The sequence below is a fragment of the Sebastes fasciatus genome, chromosome 17, assembly GCF_043250625.1.
Source record: "Sebastes fasciatus isolate fSebFas1 chromosome 17, fSebFas1.pri, whole genome shotgun sequence".
Taxonomy (NCBI): Eukaryota; Metazoa; Chordata; class Actinopteri; order Perciformes; family Sebastidae; genus Sebastes; species Sebastes fasciatus.
Window position 1 is genome coordinate 4,567,635 of NC_133811.1, and position 25,098 is coordinate 4,592,732.

Sequence of the window (25,098 nt, forward strand, 5' to 3'; positions counted from 1 at the left end):
TGATTTCTGATCTGAGGCCCCCTATCGGCGGGATGACATCATTTTATCCGTGCTTAACCAATCACCACTGAAAAATTAGGTTTATTGTAAGGATCATGTTTTGGGTTAAATCTAAGTACTTTGTTAAAGTTACGGAAACATTGTGGCTTAGGTTGAAATGGCTATAAGGTCAGGAAAGCTTGTCATTGTCGCAATCATTAGAACTTGGTTAAAAGAAACCAGTCGGTCGTAAACAGGTAACAAACAGCATTTCTCTCGTGTTAAAGTCGGACTCAGACCTCCTCCCAACACGGACTTGGTTGCCTGACTTCCTTCTTTCCTCCCGTCATAATTACTCACTTGAAAGAAGTGAAAGATGGTTCATGAGATTAATGAGTAAAAGTGGTTTCATTGCATATAACAGACATGGATTTACTCAACCTATCCTTAGTTCGTTTTTTCGTGCGTTTTCCTACGAATGTCCTGCAACAGGAGCGATCAGTGTGCCTGCGCAAGCCCCCTGCAATGTCTATATGCAACAAAACTACTTAGTTAAGTTCAAGAAAAGATCGTGGTTTGCTTAAAATAACTACAAAAGTGGCGTTACTTAAGTACGGATGTTACATAACAAACGAGTCAACGTGGACTTCTGGTTTCAAACAAACAGCGGTCTGCTGGGTGAAAGTCTGTTGTTTTCAGACCCGTCTATTCACCCCGACCTCCTCTGGATGTGGATTTTATATATGCATCTACTGCGCTGCCTTTTGACTGTAAACTGCAGTGAACAGTGTCCTCTGGCAGCGGGAGGAAGAACAACATACCTTTATTTAAAGCATGGGGGAAATATTTGTGTGTCGTTCCCTCCATCCTGTTGCGACATCCACGTGACAATATAACCTGCTGATTTGTCAGTCAACAAATTATCACCTGTCACTCTCTCTTTCTCTCTGCATTACAGACATGTCTTTCTTCCTCCCTCTCTCTCTCTATTTCCAGTCAAAGAATGTCCCTCTAACACCCAGAGCGCCTGCTGGTTGTAGATCAAGCTCTCAGCTGCTACCCGTGACCGCAGTCCGTACAACTGCCGGATCACTCCGACTCTCCCTGGAGGGAGGCCGGCGTTGGTTACAGCGAAAGTCTGTCTGTGTGTGTGAGATCATCTGTCTGTGTCCACATGTCAACACGCTGACATTATGCAAGTCACTGTGTGTTACTTCAGGCCACTCACTCACACAGCTCGCAGCTGAACAGCAGCAGCGGTCTGTGCATTCCCCGTGTGTGTCACTCGGCCTTGTGTGGATGCTTTTAACCTCGGGTGCTTTACCGGTGTTTGCGCTGCAGCAGCTGCAGATGTGTAATGTTTGTTAGGAGGCAGAGCTGCTGTGTAGGCAGAAAGTGTCAGTAACACTTTATTTAACGGGTGTGTTATTTCCTAATTATCTCCTGAATGCACCGTGTAATTTGGTACTAAAAGTTAACTGGGTGTGCTGATTTCTGGATGGTTTTCCTTTAAAGAACTGCTCTATTTAAAGGTCCCATATCGTACTCATTTTCAGGTTCATACTTGTATTTTGTGTTTCTACTAGAACATGTTTACATGCTGTAATGTTAAAAAAAACTTTATTTTCCTCATACTGTCTGCTTGAATATACCTGTATTTACACTCTGTCTGAAACGCTCCGTTTTAGTGCATTTCAACGGAATTGCAACAGAATTGCGTTGCCTGGCAACAGTTTAGGTCCATGTTTACTTCCTGTCAGCTGATGTCATTCACATCAACAGGAAATAAACTGGGACACATTTAGAATGTTTACGTTTAAAACCGTGTAAGGGTCTAAATATTGTATATTTTTGACATCACAAATGGACAGAAATAAATATAATATAAAAGACATGAAAATCTTACTTTTTACAATATGGTACCTTTAAACCCAAATACAAATTATTTCATCATTTATTTATTATTTATATGTTGAAAGCTCATTGAGTGGATCAATACTTAGCAGGCACTGTGAATGTAAACAGCCTCAAAGGGAGCAAAGGTCACAGGTGGGAGTGCCTCTGCACAGTGCATTAGTACAGCACATTTGGATAAGATCATTGATGCAGTGCAGTGTAAAGTGTGATTATGTTAAGCAGTACAGTACAGGACCACGGAGCAGTCAGATTTCAAGTGTAGCATTTTATTAATGACTTCATGTACAACGTACAAAAACAAAACATACAAAATATATAAATAATACTGTAAAAGGCACTACAGTATGACAATACCTTATTATTAATATTATTAAATATTACATAACCCATAGAAAAAAAGTGAGATGCCTGCATCTCACACTATAATATATAAAAAGCTCATAAATAGCATCCTAAATAGGTTAAAAAAAACAAACAGTACAAAAATATTAATTGTTCCACAACATTTTCTTGGCTGCTCACTGAGTAGATCGACACTTATAGCAGGCACTGTGAATGTAAACAGTCTCAAAGGGAGTAAAGGTCACAGGTCGGAGTGCCTCTGCACAGTGCATTAGTACAGCACATTTTAAAAAGGCTACATGTAAAATGAGACAAATACATATATTCCTAAGAACATTCGATAAACTTACATTCTGTTTTACTGCTGAATTGACGCATCTAGAACTCTCGCTAATATTGCGTCGAAACCGTTTCAATTCTGCGATTATATGATACTAACAGCAGATCGCTTGCAATGACAATGCTAACGTACTGATGAGTATGATATATGATGTTCACCCTGTTAGTTTAGCATGTTAGCATGCTAACATTTGCTAAGTAGCACTAAACACAAATCTAAAACTGGTGGGAATGTCCTTAGCTTAGCAGGAATAAGTATTAGACTAAGTGACATTTTGACCTGGTGGTGTCGCTAGATGTAAAGTCAGGGGATCACCAAAGTGGTTTCAAATCATCCTGAGGGGAACATGAATGTCTGCACCAAATGTTGTGCCGATCCCTCCAGTAGACATTGAGATATTTTACTGGATAAGTGAATGTCATGGCAATCCATTCAACAGTTGCTTCACTCCACACGTCAACCTCAAGGTGGCACTACAAGAAAAGTCAAGGGATCACCACTCAGTACGATTCATCATCTGGGGACCTTGAATGTCTGTACCAAATTTTGTGCCAATCCATTCAATAGACATTGAAATATTTTCCTATATTAACATTTTGACCTGTGGGTGGCGTTACAAGAAAAGTCAGGGGGGTCACCAAAGTCATAAAAATGCATCCAATGGTCACCATGAAAATTTGTACCAAACTTTATGGCAATACATCCAATAATTGTCGAGATATTTCAGTCTGGACTAAAGTGGTGGACCGACCAACCGACATTGCCATGTCTACAATTCTTCACTGGATAAAAATGCGTATACATATATAAGTTAACAGTGGTTTCATGGGAAGACTTTACCAGTTGCTTATGTGCTGAAGGCGGAGGCTTAACCTTTACGGCAGTGGGATCTCTGGAGATGCCCCAACACTCTTTTTGACCAGTTACAAAAGACTTGTAGCTGTTGAGAGATCTCAACTGAGAACTTGAGCACATCGAAGGCTGTGGAGACGACGGGGAGGGAGAGCGACGACGACGTAGGAACCTCTTCACTGATCTAAAGACAGAAACAATGATTAATGTTTAGAGGTATAACAACAATCACACAAACTCACATTTTCCCCATTATTGAAGGGTGATGTCGTCATAAAATATGACGACAGATTTCAAAACTTCAAAAAGCTCAATCAATGGACACTATCTCGCAAAATCAATATCTATATTGTTGTGTGGTGGTATAAACAGAATTATGACATTTGCATCCAGAAATCAAAACAGCTGCGGAAAAAAAATACTGTGTTGCGAAAAACAAAAATTTGGGATTCGGGTTGGATAGGCTCATAGAGATGGATGGTTCAAATTTTAAATTGACATGTGATTTATTCAAATTAAGTATTCATGTTTGGTCTGAAAAGACCTTTAGGCAGCAGCTTGGAAGTCAAAGCAAATCTGATTAATTTCCTTTTAGCGCCACAAGAGTTTAATGGGAAATCCTCCGCTGGACAACAGGAATTAGTACTCCAGAATTCAGTTAAAGGTCCAATATCCTGCTCATTTTCAGGTTCATACTTGTATTTTGTGTTCCTACTAGAACATGTTTACATGCTGTAATGTAAAAAAAAAACTTTATTTTCCTCATACTGTCTGCCTAAATATGCCTGTATTTACCCTCTGTCTGAAACACTCCGTTTTAGTGCATTTCAACGGAATTGCAACGGAATTGCAACGGGATTGTGTTGCTAGGCAACAGCTTGGGTCCATGTTTACTTCCTGTCAGCTGATGTTATTTACATCCACTGCAACAGGAAATAAACTGGGACACATTTAGAATGTTTATGCTTAAAACCGTGTAAATATTGTATATTTGTGACATCACAAATGGACAGAAATCCAAACGGCTTGTTTCAAATGCACAATTTCTGAATTCGGGCTGTGTGTATTTCTCCGTATATTGAGCGTGTTGATAGTTTAACAGTATTTATAAAGCACTTAAACCTGCTTTATAATACAAAAGACATGAAAATCTCACTTTTTACAATATGGGACCTTTAATATTCTTTTATTTGTCTCACCGTTGTTCTTGTTTATTCTCTTGTATGTCTTTCTTTATATTCTCATTACTCTCCTATTTAATTCTTTATATTTAACTGAACCAAATGATGCTGAGCCAAACTAGATGTGAAACTTATAAATGTGATCATTTTTAATGAAGACATTAATATGATGGTGCTTTATGAATTTTAAAGTTCTGGTCTTATTTGGAAGAGTCTACATTTATAGTTCAGCTTTTTCCCAATTGAGTAATGTTCTCTAAGAGTAATGATTTTTCCTTTTTCATTAAATTTTCATCCCTTTAATGTTCTGCTTGACCGTTTGGTAGAGCACATTTTGAGTCATATCTTAACTCAACCTGATTGAGCCGTCTCTACCACTTGGTTTAGGTATGTTATGCTAAAAAAAAACTCCACTAGATGTCGCTGTGTCTTTAAATAGCATGCCTTTCCAGTCCGCCTTCTAACAGGAAGTCAGCAACAAAAAAGTCACTCCAGACATGAGGACTCTGTTTTGGTCTAATTTTCAAAGGTAGGCATATTCTTTTGACATATCATAGTGTCAGAGGCCGTACTGAACAGAATTATGTAACTTGATACTAAAATAAAAGTCTACTAAGGGGCAAATCATTTTCTAAAAACTTTAGCTACCACAATTCAGTTGTCCTTTTATGGTAAAGGTAGTAGAGCTAATGATTTTTTCTTAAGGGGGACATTAACGGGTTAAGCTTTGCTTTTGAGCATTTGTGTTTAAGTTATTCCACGTGTCATTTTCCGTGTTTTTCTTTTCTGTTTGATGAAGCAATTTTCTTGTTTAACTTTCTATTTATAAATTACTGTAATTTTAATATCAAATTGTATAATCTGCTTTTTTTTAATCACTGATAACTTGAACTTGAGTAAAAAGTCATTTATTTACCATTTCTCTTTTCATTTTAAAATATAACAATATAATAATATAATATAATTATCGTCCAAATAATCCAGGTAGATGTATCAAACCGTGCCGGTCTTCTCACCTGGTGAAGAGACGTATTAACGAGGTTGGACAGCTTCAGGAGGTGGGAGCTGGCGCCCTCCGCTGATTGGGAGGACAAACTGACGTTTAATTTGGCTGTTTTCAACCAGTCAACGTGCAGCCTGAAGGACTGAGTGTACACGAACAGCTGGGAGAGGGACTCGTTCATCTGTGGAGACATTAAATAGACAGAGAGAGGAAATATAAATGTAAGTTCTCCCCTGACGTAAACAGCCTTTCTACAGTAAAGTGTTGTAGAAAAATGAAGAAACTTTACCTTCAATGAGCTGATATGGGCTGCAGTGTGTTTAATATGAGGAAGACCGTCCAGTCTATTTTCCACATCCTCAAAGTTTATGAGTTGATCGTCTGTCTGTTGGGAACATGAAGAGAAGAGAAAGTTGCTTTAAAAAGAAGAAAAATCTGTAATTCAGATGAATAAAAACACTGGATAACTTTTTTTCCTCTATTTATGTGTCAGTCTAAACTATGACCTTTTTACGGGGACCTTTTTCGCAGCTTTGAGGAATATTCACGTCAAATGAAATTGGCATACAGTCAATTACATATTTAAATGTTCATATATTATTAAACATTTATTCATCACAACAATTCATGATTTTTGTATGTTAATTTGTATTTTCTACCAACCAACTGATCTGTTTGTTAGTTAGTTTGTTGTTTCTTTGTTTTATTGTCAAAGTTTTTTAAGCGTAAACTTCAAGTTACTATATTTTTTTTATGCTACATCCTGATATATCTACTGTTAAAAGGTTCAATTTATTCTGACATAATGACGGTTAAAGTTAAAACAAATGATGATTCTTTTTAACCCTGATTGGAAACTTTAAAAGTGCAAAATACGAGATAAGGAGCATATCTACAGTATTGCCTCCGCACGGCTCTCAACATGGTGACTGCTGAGTCGGCGGCTTGTAGCTAAGCAACAGCAACCGATCTAACAGTGTTACTGGGGGGTAACCGCAGGGTGGGAGCTATGCTTCCCCAAGAGCGCCGTTAGTCGGGACGACGTTATTAGCTGTAACCGCCATATGAGAGCAGTGCAGAGCGGCAGCCGTAAGCAAGCCAGTGAGGCATGGTCACATGCACTAACATGCACTAATATGCACTAAAAGCACGTGCGGCCGGCCCAGCGATGTCAACAAAGTGAGGAGAAGTTCAGATTACAACACATACAGAGGGAGAGTGACTTCATTCTCTGCTCAGGTAGACAATAGTTGTAGAAGTCGTATAGAGAACCTTTAAGACATCTATAAACGGCAGAGATTAAAGATAAGAATAGATTCAAATATTAATCATACAGATCGTCTAAGCAGTACAGTGAAATCTTACCAAGTCATGGAGTTTTGTGGATAAGTTCTTCAAGCTCTCCACCTGAAGGAGCATTGATTTGAACATGCCACAGGGTGGAGGACTGTGTGCGGGACGAGACGACGAACGGACAAACAGCTCAGCCAATAGCAGCAGGTGGAGGAGACAAGGGATGGAGTCATGAATCACTGTAAAAAAGACAAGAAAAGATTAAAGTTAGTGACATGTTTCTGCATTTGCTTGTGTTTTCTGTAACTGTAGTGTTTCTTGCAGCTGCAGTGTGTTGACATCTTTTGGCCTCCTTAGTTCTGAGTTTTTTTTTGCATAATTCATAAACAGTCTGCAATCTGTCACATTAAAAAAAAGTAAAGTTTTCCAGCCCTTCAACTTGTAGCACCACAAAGAGGCTGACACAGCAAAATAACATCCAGCAGTAGTTGCTCACTGTGTTTACAGCTGCACTCGGTAACAACAGGTGGCTACTGGGCTGCAGCGGAGAGTGTAGCAACTCACAACCACAAAGCTGAACGGAAACACATTTTTATTTCCAACCTAAATCTAGAAAACATGCATACGGGATTAATCCGGGAAGCGGCATGTGTTCTGCTTTTGTGAATGATTCAGTAGGGAAATCTTTAACTTTTGTTTTTTATAATTTTATGCACCTGCCTGAGCAGTGATTAAGCAAAACATTAAGTTCAAACCAAAACAACAAACTTGATTTGAATAGAGGTAAAGGCTGATCCAAAATTCAAAGGTTCATGAACACTAAATGAAATGTGTTTTATTTCAGCATCAGATATAAATTGCATCCTGTTTTACAGTCATTTAAAAAAAAAAACTGACGAGAGCAGCAGTTCAGATTTAAAGGTCTGCGGTGTGAATAAAGTTTCTGAGACAACAATAGGAAATAGGTCAGACGGTGATTTACTGTTAATGCATATTCAGTGGCTGAATGAGTGTGAGAGGAGGAAACAGACAGATTTCTGCAGACTGATAATTTGTATTTCTGGGAAATGACGTCTTGCGGAGCTGCGAATAATCGTCTCAGCCAAAAAACATCAGCATTAGTCGCTTGTTTAAACAGCTCAAAATGATCTATGGAGTAATATTCTTATATCAACTCTACTGAGGAGGTCAAGGGTGGATGGATGGCTATATGGTCATGTTTCTTACCACCTGATAAATCTAAGTCCTATATTCATTCTGTTTTAGCTCCGTCTTTGGTCTCCACCACCTTCTGATAAAATATCCGGTTGTTTAGCTGCTAAATTTAGATGCTAAACAGCTACATGCTGACTGTGTCTGTCTGCTGTTTGTTTGGTTTTTAAGTATGGTGACCAGATGACCCTGGTTTTACCCAGTTTCGTGCTGGGTGTCTGGGTGGAGACAACAGAGATGAACTGACAAAAGACAAAGGGACAGCACAGAAACTAAATACATGAGGAAAGGAGGGAGATAGCGAGGGACAGGTGACAGCAGGGCTGACGAAGAACAGGTGAAACTAATAAGGGCGGGGCGGATAATCACACAGACGGGAAACAAAGAAAGGCAGGAAATTAAACAAGACAAGACACAACAGGAGAGGTCTTTCAAACTAAAACAGGAAACAAACTATATCAAAAACCTCTAGGACCATGACAATAGAGTGCTGCAGGGATGACGTATTTTTGTAGGCCAACCAGGAAGTTAGCATTGGCCTGAGGCCTGTACTACGAAGCCAGTTCAACATACCCAGGGTATCTTCTCAATGTCTGGTTTAACTAACGGTAACAAACGAGATCACGCTTAGTGGTCCTACGATGCTGGTTATCAACTCGGTAACTCAACCCAGGATTTCTCAATCTGGCTGTGAGCGCGTTCACATGAACGGGGCGGTGTTGACCGCATATGACCAATCACTAACATGGACAAGTTTACTGACTTGCAGACTGACAGGCAGAGCGACACATTTTACAAAGGGAGAGCAAACTATATTTGACAGAAATTAAACACTTAATCCAGGCTAAAATTAACACATGTGAATCTACCAACTGCAGGAAGGACAGCTGGCAAAAGAAAAAAATGCTGATGTGTGAATGCGTAAATTAACAGACTTATTAATTACTCAAAAGTCAGATATTATCACCTAAATATATATATAGTTTTTGGAAGTGTGATGGATGAAAGGATTACATTTATTTATACCCTATCACTTATTTGGCATGTATGACTATTTCAACCTTTTTTCAGCTGCGTCCCCCCTCTCGTGCGGGTTGAAATGAACAAGTAAAAAAAATAAATATATAAAAACATAATTCAAAGCGGTAAACACCCAGAGCATAAATCCAGCTGTCCTTCCTGCATTTGTCAGTTTAAACTGTGTTGTTTATAGCCTGGATTATGACTTAAACTTCTTCATTTGTGTGTAATATTGTCATACAATCACAGCACAGAGCTCTGATTGGTCAGTAGGTGGTGCTTTAATACTAGTTGATCTCTTATCTGGAACATAACCTGCTCCGGAGCAGGTTAGCTGTTCAGCATCAGTTACCATGGTAATCTACACGGTAAGAAGTGATCCACCTCCGTAGGACTGAAGGGTTAACCCTGATGTTACTTCTCTAACGCCAAATCCTGCTTCGTAGTACAGGCCTCTGGTTCCCTCAACAAAAAGCCAACGAGATTTTCCCATTGGGTTTTGGATTATTGCAGAAAATAAGCTCTGTGGCAAACACAGGTTTTTGTTCAGCAAGACAATCTTCACAAATGAACTCCACATTTATGATTTGATATTAGATATGATTGAATGCAATCCCCAGAAGTAAAAAGCTAACGTTAGGCTGTAAACGAATACACAACGAGGCTGTGAAGGCGGACGAGTCGGCGTGATGATGTTTTGTCTTCTCATTCAGCTACTTGTTAGCAACCGCCTTTTTTAAGATGCATAAAGGTTGCAAAATTCACGAGTGGGGAATTTATTGATGTATTTTATGTCGTAGAACAAAACGTTAAAATCTCTTCAGCTTGTGTTAACCACAGACCTGATTTCAGACATCTAACCAAAAACCCATTGACTTCCAGACAAGGGAACCAGAAGTGCTAAAATGCTAACTCATTTCCAGGTTTTAGGACTCATTCCTGCAGCTCTCTATGAGGACTGCATTTTGGTTTCAATCAGAAACCACAAACTAAAATGATTTATATGCATGAACGTGGGTAGCAGCAATGTTTTCTGTCTAAGCTCTCAGGAATGAATGGGCCTCCAACTTTTTAATACCTCACCCTGTGTTGAATAAATGCACGGAAACAAATCACGAAGCTGTCATCTCTTTCAATCAATCTGAGAATGAATAATCCCTTTGTGGTTTGTTGTGTCTTTGTCTGTTAAGCTGTCTTGATCGGTGATGATCTCAAGGAAATAACACTTTAATCAAGATAGCTCATGTCTGTAAATCTATCCGCTGGTTGATGCAACTTCAGAAATCCCATAACTCAGGGCAACAAAGAAGTGAACTGTCCGTTAGCGTTAGATCAGGGTGAAGGAATGAGAGGTATGCAGCCTGCTCTGGGCCTCCTGGTGGAAAAGGAGAGGGGGAGGTGGCTGGGAGGTGGCGGAGCGGCGTGACTCACGTTAATCTATGTGGTGACGTCACCAGGCAGACGCTTCAGGCTGCACTCTTTAGAGGGAAAACATCCACTCTGTCATTGGTGTTTGACACGGTGCACTTTAAACACTTTTACTACCATTCAAACACTAACTGCAGTTACTTTAAGGTCAAAGGTCACTGGGGGGAAGATCCAGTCTACATTTGTACTAAAGACACTAGTGTCTGGTGCAAAAGATAAAGTCAGCTTTGGATGTTTTCATGCAGTTTTATCTGTTTAGTAAAATAATCAAGTATTCAGATTTATTTATGTTTTGGTGTCACAGTCATGCAGGTTTGTCTTTCACAAGCAACAGTTCGTTTTAGAGTGAAATTGATTCTTTTGGTTCGTTTTCTATTTAGTCTGGTTCGGTTTCACACTGCATAAATTAAAGCGGACAAAATAAAATAAAAAAAATAAGTTGCTAAGGGGCGTTTACAAAGGAGCAAATTTATGTTTTCGTCCAGTGAGCTGCCACTTGCTGTGGTTTTTTTTTCCACTTTGACTCGGCACTGATCTACTGTGCACACAAATCCCTTCTCCTCCAGTTTATCTTGAATGACTTTATAAACGTCACTAGTTTTGTGGACTTTATTCTGTGTGCTGTCTTCAGCCCAGATGTCAAGCAAACATCAGACTTCTGCAGAAGTCCAGGTCAGTCCTCTCCCACTCATGTTAGCCTTGTCGTTTACCCATGTCCATCTGAACAAATACCCGCACAGGCAGCCTGTGTTTTGGTTCACTTCCTGCAACATTGGTCAGATTATCGTCTCACTGCAATCAAAATACACTAGGGTTTGTTTGGTTGTATTGGTACCACACCAGTATTTGATTTAAACAGACTAAATGTTGGCTTGTGAAAAGCGCCCTTAAAAACAATCAAGATAGAGGACACTAATTCATTACATGCTTTAATGATTAAATATTGTCAGTAAGGCCCTCTTCAGCTGTAGAATTGTGGCCAATCTGCCAAACTGAGCTCAGATTTTATGCCTGCGCTTAGCAGCAGCTCTAACACAGTTTAATGGAGCGTGAACAGTAAACTGTGAAGCTGTTATCATTCAGATACAATTACAAACAGTAACGCTAGATTACCTACACGCATCGTTTCCATGCTCTTGTAAAAGTAATGAAATTGAATCCAGTATGGGATTGGCAGACTCCGCCACTAACAATGAAAACTAATATATAGAGAGTATGTAGATACATTGATACATTTTGCTTAAAGGTCCCATATTGTTAAAAGTGAAATGTTCATGTCTTTTATATTATAAAGCAGGTTTAAGTGCTATATAAATACTGTTAAACTATCAAAACGCTCAATTTACGGAGAGATTCACGCAGCCCGTATTCAGAAATTGTGCGTTTGAAACAAGCCGTCAGGACTTCTGTCCATTTGTGATGTCACAAATATACGATATTCAGACCATTACACGGTTTTAAACATAAACATTCTCAATGTGTCCCAGTTTATTTCCTGTTGCAGTGTATGTAAACAACATCAGCTAACAGGAAGTAAACATGGACCCAAACTGTTGCCTAGCAATGCAATTCCGTTGAAATTAGCTAAAACGGAGCATTTCAAATGGAGGGTAAATACAGGTATATTCAGGTAGACAGAATGAGGAGATGTGTGTTTTTTAAACATTAAAGCATGTAAACATGTTCTAGTAGAAACACAAAATACAAGTATGAAAATGAGCACGATATGGGACCTTTAAAAAAAGTATAGTAAATAGTATTAAAAATGGTGCAATTTTATGAAAACTTTAAGGATTAGTGACTTTAACATGTGTACACAACCTGTATACTGAAGAAGAGTCATCACACTCTTTCATCAAACTTGCTGCTTTTTAAAAAAATATGTCACTGTGAAGTTTTTTCTGTCTCAAATCATGTTTTTTTCCCCCTTGTTTATTCCTCAAATGGCAGCTGCAGCCTCTCCCGGCATTAACTGGGCAGAGAAACAGGAAACACGAACAGCTGCAAAATAATCTTTCATGAATTAAAAATCACGTGTGGATCTTATTCCAAGACCTGGAATGTGGCACTATCTGTCTGGCCTCCTAAACAGAGACTTCCAGCTAAAAATGACACAATCTCTTCTGTTTGACAGGATTTCCACGGCACTCGGTGGTGTTGATCTCAAGTGAAGTGACTGGATCAAAGATCTGGAAGTGAGATGTTTCACTTCTCCTGAATTGTGCCTAATGACATAAACAACAGCACCAATAGGAAGATTTACGCCTTCAAAGTGAAGCAATGTTTAAACACATACAGTGTAATCCCATTACAGCCCCCTAAATGACAGCAAACAGATGTTCAGCTTCAATGAATAAGAGCGCATACAGCCTTCTGCCAAATTACCCCATTAAATATCTGTTATTGCACAATTCCTCTACTTCCAATTACAGGTCACGGCAGGTCATTGTCAGCATAAACAAGAAATTTGGAATAGCTTCATAAGGCTATTGGAAAATTACTGAAGAAGACCTCAGCAAAAAACCCTCTGTCACACTAGGAAAACATCCCCCGGCAGCGTAGCGTACAGTCATGCATCTGGCAGAGCAAACAGCTGTGACAGCATTACAGCTCACAGCAGAAGTGCTTGAGAAGCAGAGTGAATCGGCCGTCTTTTGAGGTTTGCAGGTCATTTCGTCAGCGCACGAAACATCAACACACGCGTCGTGCAGCGTCTCACACACACGCACGCACACAGTTCCACAGTTTCCGTTCTACTTCGTGTCAGTCATGTGTCTGACACAGTGAACGCCTCATTTCCTCGGCCGGACCTCAAGAACTTCCAATGAACTTCTGAACGGATGTGAGCGGCGTCTGGCAGGAAGTGCCACACACATGCCCCAAAACCAGTAAACAAACCAACTGTTCACTTTCAAGGAACAGGATGTAATATTTGACTTCTTAACAGGTGGTGAGAACACATATTTTGAATGTGTTTTTAGATGTTAATAAAAATTGTACCTCTTATTTATTTATTTATATAACCTATGGGCTGAGAAACCTCTACAAACCTTGAAATATGGGAATCATTACAAGATAGTTGAGCAGAACTAAAGCTGAACTAAATATTAACAACGGATCAAGTAATTATGTGTAATGTGAAAGGTGTCGAACGCACTACAATTTGTCACTTAATTCTGCAGTTCCCCTCAGCTCTACGAAGCTTTTTAGTGGCTTTTAGCTTTTGGTTTAACGGATTGCAACTTTAAAGGGACAGTGTGTAGGATTTGGTGGCATCTAGTGGTGTGGTTGCAGATTGCTACCAACTGAGTAGCCCTCCGCTAACTCCTCCCTTTCCAAGACTGTGGTAACGTGACCCACCGGGTGTAAAACTGTGGTAACGCCGTTCGCCTCGCTCAGAGGCCATCCATACCATAATAACAGTACTTTAGGAGAAAAGGAAGTCAGGCGGCGGCTGGTGGTGCCATGGTTTTTCACTCTGCGCGGCTCACGTTACTGTAGAAACATGGCGGTGCAACATGGCGGACGTGAAGAAGTACCCGCTCCCTATGTAGATATGAAGGGCTCATTCTAAGATAATGGAAACACAACGATTCTTAGTTTCAGGTGATTATACACTAATGAAAGTTATGAATATTATATTTAATTTCTGCTAATAGATCCCCCGAAATGCGACACACTGGCCCTTTAATGTTTTGTTTCACTCTCACTGCTCTCAACAAAAACACTACCCAGCAACAGCAGCAAGTTAGCACCTAGCTAGTGATCACAGTGGAGCATTTAGCAGCTAAAGAACCAGATATTTACTTCAAGAGTTGGTGGAGACCAAAAACAGAGCTAAAAGAAGAGTGGGTATTGGACTCAAACACAACTCCCAAGTCTAACATGTTTACCACAGCAACATTATGAGGTGATAATCATTTACAGCTTGTTTCTGCTGCACCCAAGTAGCCAAAGTTGGCTCCTGAAATGTTATTTTGGGAGCTGTTTTTTTTTTCAGCTGGCAACAGCAAGAGAGAAGACAACTGTGGAGCCTCGTATTAGATGATCATGTTTTGGCATGTTGGCATTAAGTACAGTGATTATATATAATTTGATATAACTCCAGTTTTTAAATGAGATTAAATCCAGTAGGCTTTCATAGAAACTCCCTGTTGATGTGTTCAATGAAGCTTTAAATCCAAGTGTTGAGAGAGAGAACTGAAACCTGTATAATGACTTGATGGACAATTGTCATTTTACAACATCTATCACAGCTAATTGTTTAGTTTCTGAATGTTATTTTCTGACAACAGAATGTGTTAATACTGGGCTTTATGGCAGCTAAACATAGCAAAAAAATAAAGCCCCAAAACTGTTCGCTCTTATGAAAGAAAAGTGACTTTCAAGTTCCAAGTATCTGCAATTTCAGTTTCATCCTTTAGAAAAATTAACTGAAACCAACAGGAAATTAACCTAAAAACAAATCTGTCCTGTTTAAATATTAATATCAGAAATGCAACGACTTGCAACAATGACTTTCCAAACTGTGCGTCTGTAAACTGCTGTGTGCACTTTAACACGTTGCAGTGTTCTCTTTCCTCATACATCATCTACCCTGACGCAATCTGTTTGACATCAACCCGGAAGTGGGGGATTATTTTTCCAGCTGCAGTACCACAGTCGGCCACTAAAACTTTCATCACCACTGACTCCAACATCTCCTGATGCATCCGTGATCCATCCTCATACAGTGAGTGTGCAAATTACATTACAGTTAGTGATGAGCATGATGACATCACCGTCTGCTGACTCATGTATTTCACCTCCCTCAGACAAACACACACACCCCTTAGTGTTTAATGTTTTTACGAGTCAGCAGGTTTAACTAATTAGTTAGTAATCGACTAGTTGACCTGACCTGACCTGTTATGTAACGTCAAAGTCAGACCCATAAAAACAGAAGAAAATGACCACAACTTTCATTCATAAAACTGTGTTTACACATCCATTCCTCACTGGTGCTGTCAGGTGGAGGAAGGAAGTTGCTCCCTGATTAGCTCCGACCAATCACCATGAATCGTTAAAGCTCTGATTGGTCAGCGTCTCTAAGAACTTCTAATCTGACACAATGACAATCACAAATATTGTGTAGTCTGATCCCGGCTCGTGATATGCAGATAGAATCGGGTCTTTCGAATTCATCGAGTTTTGATACTTTTTGCAAGATACATCGTCAGTTTCTCCGTTACACTCTGCTCGAGTCCGATTCAGCCGGTCCTCGCTTGTTGATTCAGTGCCGTCGGTTCCGTGTTTACGCCACGTTTTGAGCGAATGCACCACCGTAGCAAACAGCTATACCTGTACATTATCCCGCTTATTACACGGCTACTTACTGAAGAAATCAATAATTTGACACAAAAAACAGATCAGAATCAGAACTGCGCCCATAGCAGAAATAACAGACCGTAGAACGCCGTGATTGACCAATCAGAATCGAGCACTCACCAAAAGCCGTGTAATAAACATGTTTTAATATGAGAATTTTGCATCAATAAAGCTGAAATAATATACCTTTAAATCTTCAAGCAAAGATCTTTTTTACTGTCTGATGCTGCTGGACACAAGCATGTTGTTCAAGTTCAAACTACTCAGGGGAAACCCCCATCACACACACACACACACACACACACACACACACACACACACACACACACACACACACACACATGACCAGCCAATCACAGCCCAACCTGACACCAAACAGTGTGTGAAATGAAAAGAAACTCAATCACATTTGAAACCCCTTAAATTGCAGGTAACATTGTGTTTCAGCCACAAATGTCACACATTCATTCATTCATTCATTCACTCATTCATTCACTCATTCACTCTCTCTTAAACTAACTCAGGCTCAAAATTAGAGTAAAGACCACGTGGAGTAAAGCCCCCCTCCTCCACACAAACACACTTCCATACACACACATCTTCTGTCACACTCTCTTAAAGTACCATAAACAAACTTACATTTCATCTTTTCTGCTGCCGCTGTAGTAAACAAACCTCCTTTCTCCAGTCCAGTGTGTGTATACTGTACGCGTGTGTTTGTGTGTGTGGACAAAATGTAAAAGTTCCCTTTTATAGCATAGCAGCATGACACATCACCTGAGTCATCAGGCATCTCTTCGCCATTGAAACTATGACGCCCACGCTGGCCAGCCAGCCCCCCCCCCTCCTCTAACCCCTCTCATCTGAAAAAAAAAAAAAGCTTCAAATTTCTTTGTTTGTTGCGGTGACTCTGAATTAAATTAGTCAGCAATACAATTAAATAGAAAATTCAGAAAATACCAAATTGAGCAATTCTCTCTCTCTTCATCGGCCTTTCCCTCCTGTGGCCTGAGGTCATCACCTCACTTTCTGCTTTTGTCTCTTGTTCACACATCAAACTGAGGTATAGATGCCAGAAAGTGAATAAAATGAAATATTCCCTTAAAAAAAGTATTGTAATCTCAAGTATACTTTATGTAATAAGTATACTAATATCAATGTACTAGTAGCAGAAGTGTACTACTTGAATACTTCTTGGGACTAAATTGGCCCACATTTTAGTTTATAAAAGTATATTTTCAAGTATTATTAAACTACTATTACTACTTAATACTATTTATTCATTCAATACAACTATTCATTCATTCCTAGGTATACTGTTAGTTTACTAGTTATATACTTGTAGCCCACTTTTTAGTTTATGAAAGTAAAGTATACTCTCCGTAAACTACTAGTTTAATAGTTTTTACTGCAAGTATACTTGTACGTTTTCTGAAAGTGAACTTATAATACTTAGCCAAATATACTTTTTTCTGTAACCGTTTCAGTATCAGCCAAAGTATACTTTATGTAATAAATATACTAATATCAATGTATTAGTAGTATACTTGAATACTTCTTCGGACTAAATTGGCCCACTTTTGAGTTTATATATAAGTATACTTTTAAGTATACTTTAAATGTAAGAGCAGTAAACTTTGAGTACACAACTAGTTTACATCCAAGTTGTATTTTGTAATGCAACTAGGATATGAACTGAACTACAAGTGGACTTATACTGTCAGTTTACTAGTTATATACTTGTAGTCCACTTTTTAGTTTATTTAGTTAAGTATACTCTCAGTAAACTACTACAGTAGTTTAATAGTTTATACTGAGAGTATACTTGCAAGTTTTCTTAAAGTAAACTTATAGTACTTATAATACTATAGCAAGATATACTTATACTTTTCCTAAAATTTTCAGTATAAGTCAAGTACACTTTGACTTTTCTGTTTACTAGTCGGTATAAGCCAAGTATAATTCTTTTAAGTGTATCTCTGATAAGTACATAAAAAGTAAACTGAAAGCATACACTCTTATTTTAGGTTTAAAGAAGTATACTACTGTATTAGCACACTTGAATAAACTTCTTTTTTTGTAAGGGTTAACAAGGCAGAACGCAACAAGAAGAAGAAAAGATAATTTATTTATATGATATATAGACTTTTGGACACTGACACCTCTCTTATCTCATTTCCATATCGTCTTCTCATGTATTTTTCTGCTAATTTAAAGAAGAGAAAACAGGAAATTATGAAACTGAAAGGGAAAAAGGGAAAAGGTGATGAGTGTAGATGAAGTGACGACATCCCAGCAGCACAGTCCATTAATAATAAATGCAGGGAAGATGATAAACTCAAGTAAACAAAGACCCTTTTCCCTCCTGGCACAGTCAGGAGAAATATACTCTCAACCACAATGAATGTGCTCTTGAACCCCAGCTGCTCCACCAGTTACAAGTCTGTGGTCATACTGGGCAGCTCCCAGTGTGGCTACCTAAAGGAACTAAAACTCAACCAGAATAACACCACATCCTTCCCTTTTTGACACCTTTACTACGTATTTTACTCTTGTGGAATTTCTAGAGTTTCGAAGAGCGGAGATTTCTTCTGCTTTTACATTTCATGACTTCCTGGCTTGACAATACATCTTGAAAATCAAGAAGCATCATGAATTATTAATCCTTGTTTTCTGGAAATTGAGGTTTGTGAAATTCTGCAGAGTTGAGAGTTCCATCGTCAGAGGGTTTTTTGTGTGATCACGTCAGTTCCCCTCAGTGAAGTCATTTCTGTGTCAGTTACTTTCTGTTTCAATCACATACAGTATCTGTTTGAGTTGGATTTGTGGTTGAAGCCAGATTGAAGCGGCTATAATCAATATTTTTATACTAATAATGTATCAAATGACAATGTGACAATATAAAAGACACTGCTCAGCTGAATCTTCAGCTCCTCTCAGCTTTACGGAGCTTTATAGAGAGTTTCCTCTCATTGTTCAGCAGTCCGGCTCACAACTTTACTGTCTTGGTTCACTCTCACTGCTCTCAGAGAGTCTTTTTCAGCAGCAACATGCAGCTGTTTTTAAAGAAACAGCTGTAAAAAGCCACTGTATATACTACCTGTTCAGCACCAAATAGCAGACATACACAGTTATAGACAGCCCATTTTCATCCAAGGGCGTTAAATACTGATGCTTTGTCAAGGCCGTCGCATACGGCACCCTTTAGCACCAGTATGAAACGCACAACTACAATGTAAACCCATCTGTGGCAACAGTATACACTCTGAGAAAGTGTGCCGGGAGTGTGGTGACGTATAGTTTAAAAAGCGAAAAGACACACTCCGGGTGGGCCCGAGGGAAAGTGGGCTGGAGGGGAAGTGGATGGATCCAACAGACACAAGGCTTTGATCCAGGAGACCGCTGTTCATGTCCTGTGCGTCACGTTACAATCAGCTGTTTGTTCAGTTCCCGTATCCACAACGCATAGTGTCATTTTCACTGTAAAAACGTAGTAGTTTTAAGCCCAATCATGTATTTTTTTCCTAAACCTAACAATAGTGTTTTTTTTGCCTAAACCTAAAGTGACGGCAAGGGGCGTGACAAAGCGACGGTATGTAACGAGTTGAGATGAGAACGTGTTTTTAGAGACTAGTTGGTGATCATGGTGGAGCATTAAACATCTAAAGGGACAATTATTTCCCTCAAGTCTCAAGTTGGTGGAGACCAAAAACAGAACTAAAAGAAGAGTGAATTTTGGCCGCAAACACAACTCCAAATGAATGATAGTGTTGATCCGTAACTGCTGGATGCGTTTGTTATGTAAGGGATAATGTACAGCATTCATTGTTTTGCTAGCTGTACATTATCCCGCTTATTACACGGCTACTTACTTAAGAAATCGATAATTTGACACAAAAACGGTCATCCAGAGTCCGACATCAGAGCTGCATGCGCCCATAGCAATGGTCTGTTATACATAACAACGGTCTGCTATAAAGAAACAACAGACTGTAGAACGCCGTGATTGACCAATCAGAATCGAGTATTCAACAAAGCCGTGTAGTAAATTAATCAATGTTGTGTTCACGACTTGTTTCAAGGTCAGCAAAGTCCTCTGACACTCAGGTCATCAGTCTTAATGTTTGAAGCATTTCAAAAGTGATCTTAAAGATGGAACGTTGCAATGTTGTTCTCAGGGTTTCTGTGGCTGGACCCACAGATGCTGGACAAACAGGTAGGTGCAAAGGTAAGTATGTTATTGCAGGAGTTTTTGATTATGCTGGCTGGCGTTGGCAGTGGTGAGGGGAGAGGAGGGGTTCCGGGGATGTGAGCTGGCTGGATGAGCTGAAGTGGCTGGCAGGTTTTTCTTGGAGAGTGGAGGGTAGCAGTTAGTCGAGACGAGCAGGCAGGCCAATAGATAAACAGGAAACAAACTAGCAAGATCAATGGAAGCGTGGCACGTTGACAGATCGTGAATGGCAACGATCCGGTGGAGACTGGCCATCGGAGCAGGGTTTAAGAAGTGAAGGGGAGGTGTGATAATTGTAGGAGACTGACAAGAGTGTGGATTGCAGATTATGATGAGTTGTGAGAAAGAGAAAGAGGACAAGAGGGGGGGAAACAAGCACACAGACAGAAAAGAAAACCAAACCAAGCACACGTTACTCATACTAAAAGGCAGAAAAATAAAAAACACACTCACACCTGGCAGGCAGGTGTTTCGGAGGAGGGACCGCGACAATTTACCAGCAAATTTCCTTGTCTGCTTTTACTTCCCTATGTTTCCTGGAATGCAACTATCCCACAAGGAACAAGTGAAACTGAGCATAGTTTAAACTCAACATCTGCATTAAGATTGTATGAAATGTATGTAAAGAATGAGCTGAATACTATATACAGTTCAGAACAACTACAATACAATGATACTATGAAGAATATTCAAATGTAAGCAGTAGTGACTCCTCAGTTAGACCTGACCTGACCTACATTTGAAGCTTACACGTCTCTCTGCTTCTCACAGCTTTCTTTTTTTTTTTTGATTTTCTGTTCATCATGTAGTTTCGCAAGGTGGTTCAGAAAAGTTTGTCATTATAATCAACTTCTGACTGCTGATCAACTGTTGACCAACCTGTTACTATCTCCACACTATCACTATATTCCATTGCTCAGAAGCTTCACAAGAAGTCACACATTTAGTCATTTTCCAATGAAGTAGTGATCATTTGCCAAGAGACCTGCAGGTGACCCCGGCTGACTTGACTGTCTTCCAGAGGCTCTAGCAGGTTCAGTTGTATGGCTAGAGTGAAGCTACAGATATAACATAAAACTAGAAAGCCTAAATGAATCCACTGGTACCAACCATGTCATGGTCATACCATGTCGGGAAGGAGGCTAAATAACGCTCCAAAGTTGGGCTAAAATTTGAACAAGGAAAAACTGTCATGGCCATTTTCAAAGGGGTCCCTTGACCTCTGACCTCAAGATATGTGGATACAAATGTCTAATCTATGGGTACTCCCCTTTATAGACATGCCCACTTTATGATAATCACATGCAGTTTTTTTCATGCAGTATAAATGTTATTTTCTGCCTATTCTAAAATGGTGTATCTGAATATTTCTGCATACTGGGGTCCTGAAACAGTCTTGGAATGACATAAATTAGGTATCACTGTAAAGCTGAGACTCTTGTGGATCCAATGAGCCCGGCTGTATTCATGTGTGATGATGTTAGTCCCCATAGGAGACATTTCAGTGTAGTGAGACCATTTTTTTTAAACTTGACCTCCCTGTATAAAATGACCTGTGGTGACCTCTAGGATAATCACAGCCTCATTAAACTTTCAGTCACAAACTATGGATGGCTTTCCTAGCTTGATTGACAATAATGGGGTTTCTGAGCAGTTTCTAGGGAACAGAAGTGCTCGCCATCCAATTGCCGAAAAATGCAATTACTGCAGAAATCTCCAAATGTCAAAAGTGTTTGGTACCAAATCAGAGCATGGCTTCTTCTATGGTGTTCCTCAAGGTCTTGGTGTCTTAATGTGGTATTTTGAAGGGTTTATTGATCTTTTTTTTTATCAATACTCCAGTGGTAAAAAATGGTTCAATTTAGCACCAAATCTGTGTAACAAATGGTATCAACCCGAAAATTGCTGCAACAACTTATGAGACATAACAGAGCATGGGGATGGCCATCATATACTTCTATCATAATGTTCTAAGCCCTTATACACTTTTACCATTCATTTAAATAATGAATGAATGAATGAATTCATGTTTATGTCTGATTTATGACTCGAACAACTTGACACACAGTGCTGAACTGCATCTCCCTGTAGCCCCCTAAAAAAGACAAAAAGGGGTCTACTGTGGGTCTCAGAGGGTTAAGCCAACATTTGGGGAATATCAATTCTCAAAAGGCAAAATTGACTTGCTTTTACACACATGCTTTGCAGACTCAGACAGATACAACTGTTGAGATGATGTGGCCCATTTTTGTGGATACCTGGATAAACGATGGTTGTCTGATCTGTTTCCTTTAAAAGGTGTTACAGGATGGATATCCCTTTATATGTCTGTCTTAAAAGCTATAAAAGTTAGTTCCAGAGGTGGAAGAGTAACTTTGTTTTTTGTCCCAACTGCAGTTCAGCAGAGAGTAACGCTTTCTCCTACACTCAGTAGCCATTTTATACACCTGGTGTTGAGTTGCATTATGTTACACTGACACAAGTTTGTCCATCCCATTTATATCAATGAGGGTAGACTAAATACTACAAACTACATCCTCCAAAATGATGCTACAGTTGAATCAAGTACAACAGTTTGTATGATATGTTACGAAAATGTATTTAGTTATTTTTTGCGCGTTTTTTTTATGACTGTCCAGCAATACGAGTGATCAGTGCGCCTGCATGAGCCCCTGCAGTGTTTAGGCAACAAAACTACTTGGTTAGGTTTAGGAAAATATTGTGGTTTGGGTTAAAATAACTACAGAAGTGGCGTAACAAATAAGTCAATGTTGACTTCTAGTTTCACGCGGGACACAAACAGCGGTCTCCTGCTGAAAGTTTGTTTGACTCATCCATCCACCCCGACCTCCTCCCTACGCGGACTTTGTCACTCTATAGGCCTACTACTGCAACGTGATGCAAATATGACGTTTCTATTTGATCATGTAATAATGCAACATATCCTCATTCGTATGATTCGTATGATATCTTACGAAAAGTTATTCCTCATTTTTCATGCATTCCTCCTACGAATGTCCAGCAACACGTCTCATGCATACAGTCTTTTCAAAATGAACTTCTGTCTTCACAGGAAACAACTTAGTTAGGTTTAGGAAAAGGTTGTGGTTTGGCTTCAAATAACTACGGAAGTGGCGGAATTTAAATCTGGAAGTTACGTGACAAATAAATCAATGTTGACTTCTGGACTACCGGTCTCTTAAAGTCTGGTGTTTCTTTCACCATTCCATCCATTCAACCTCCTTCCTACGCAGCGTTTGTCACTCTTTATACTTCCTGGTTCACAATTATATGGATTAAATACGCATTGAGTTTGTGGTATATACATGAATTATAGTTCATTGTTTTTTGTAGGTATAGCTACAAACGGTGTGTGAGACCAGCCTGAATCATCTGAGGAAGTCTCCTTATTGCTCCACACAGATCTGATGTCTTCATCTTCTTTTGGAAGCTTGAGGAATGTTTCAGTCACACGCTTCATGTACGTTGAGATTTATTCTCTAAGTCTGTTGCCATTGCACTTTGTAGCATTTTGCTTTTATCAATACACCTATTTTTCCACCTCAGCATTTCCACTTTATGAGAAAATAAAAAACAACAACAAGGTTGTAGTGGATGGTACAATGTTGTTTTAAAGTTTTAGGCCACTAAAACAAAGACAGATCGTGGTTTTGGTTAAATATTGAAAAGTCTCATCCTTCAAGTCATTGTCGACTTTTTCAATAATTAACCAAGACAACTATTTTTCCCTAACTGTAACCACATGGTTTGAATTCCTTAATCATAACCATGAATGTTTAACATGGTTAAGTTACCAGGAGTAGATATAGGGCAAAACTACAAACAAGACTCGGTCCAAACCGAGTATATGTCTGGACCGTGTACGGTCAGTCTGTGGATTTGTGGCTAAATTGTTACAGAAATAGTCAGTGGTCATGTCTATAATGTTAAATCCAGCAGTACATGTCCACCAGGTCTTGTGAGGACGTTAGAGGACGCACTGCTCCACTCAACTGGCCGTTCAAGCGGTGACGTACCCTCTCGTGGAATGCACCTGATTGGTTCCTGTTAGGGATGCACCGATACCGTTACCAGTATCGGGTATCGGGTCCGATACTGTGCTCATGTACTCGTACTCGCAAAACGGCTCTGATACAACGGCACCGATACCACTTTACAGCAGAGTGACGTTAACCTCTTGTCACCATCTTTCGGATCCTCACGCTCCACCTCCCAAAACAATCCACCAAAATCTACTTCTGAAAACAGATTAAGTGAGAAATAGGCGGTGCCACTGCTGAGTCTTGTTTCATTTTAGAACTGTTGGTCGCCTAGTTTCACAGCTTGGTCCAAGTTTCATGAGCCGGACGCGTTGCACTGGACGGGCTCATTTGCATAAAGGACTATTCCCGCCTTTTTATTTTGAAAGAGCAACGGCCAATGAGGGAACACAACACTCAACTAACTTCATCACTCAGTCCATCAGTACATTTTGCAGTGGCAGTCAATGATATGTTGATAAAAACCCATAATCCACTTGGTACTTTTCCTACTATTACTTCCAAATTAGTTGTATGAATGGAAATTTTTTTGGAGACAAAAGCATGAGCAGGTTCAATATCTGTTTAATAAGTCACGACTTACTCACTCAGTTTAAGTGACTCTGGATGAAAGTGTCTGCTAAAAAGATAAAATTGCAGCATCATTATGTTACTCACGTAATTCATTAATCGGTGGTTCTGTGTCAAAGCTGCGTTGTCAGTGGGCTCAAATTGCATCTGAGGGATGACGTTGCAGAGTTTCCAAGAAGCTACTAAGCTTCCTGCTTCTTATGAAATGTTTGTGATAGTTAAAATCTCCACCCATACAAAATACTTGAAACATGAGATCCTGAAATCCTCACCAAACCCAGCCTACTTTACTCTAAATGTTA

General features: G+C 39.4%; 1 protein-coding gene across 2 annotated transcripts; it reads right to left on the bottom strand.

The window, feature by feature from the left end:
- Nucleotides 1–2,141: 2,141 nt before the first annotated feature.
- On the bottom strand, nucleotides 2,142–24,994 carry LOC141754629 (uncharacterized). 2 transcript variants are annotated; one of them, XM_074613852.1, is made up of 5 exons: nucleotides 24,884–24,994; nucleotides 6,980–7,146; nucleotides 5,904–5,999; nucleotides 5,628–5,795; nucleotides 2,142–3,614 (listed from the first exon to the last, which is right to left on the bottom strand). In XM_074613852.1, the coding sequence occupies exons 2-5, from the start codon at nucleotides 7,043–7,045 to the stop codon at nucleotides 3,447–3,449; spliced, it is 498 nt and encodes a 165-aa protein (XP_074469953.1). In that variant the 5' UTR covers nucleotides 7,046–7,146; nucleotides 24,884–24,994; the 3' UTR covers nucleotides 2,142–3,446. The 2 variants fall into 2 exon arrangements, with proteins under 2 accessions (XP_074469953.1, XP_074469952.1); XM_074613851.1 differs by lacking the exon at nucleotides 24,884–24,994 and adding an exon at nucleotides 16,574–16,700.
- Between the last annotated feature and the right edge of the window lie 104 nt (nucleotides 24,995–25,098).

Coding starts and splice junctions, on each gene's coding strand:
- LOC141754629 (XM_074613851.1), bottom strand. Junction 6,000..6,979: donor CCACAAAACTCCATGACTTG/GTAAGATTTCAC, acceptor TGTTCCCAACAG/ACAGACGATCAACTCATAAA. Junction 3,615..5,627: donor TTAATACGTCTCTTCACCAG/GTGAGAAGACCG, acceptor TTCTGTCTTTAG/ATCAGTGAAGAGGTTCCTAC.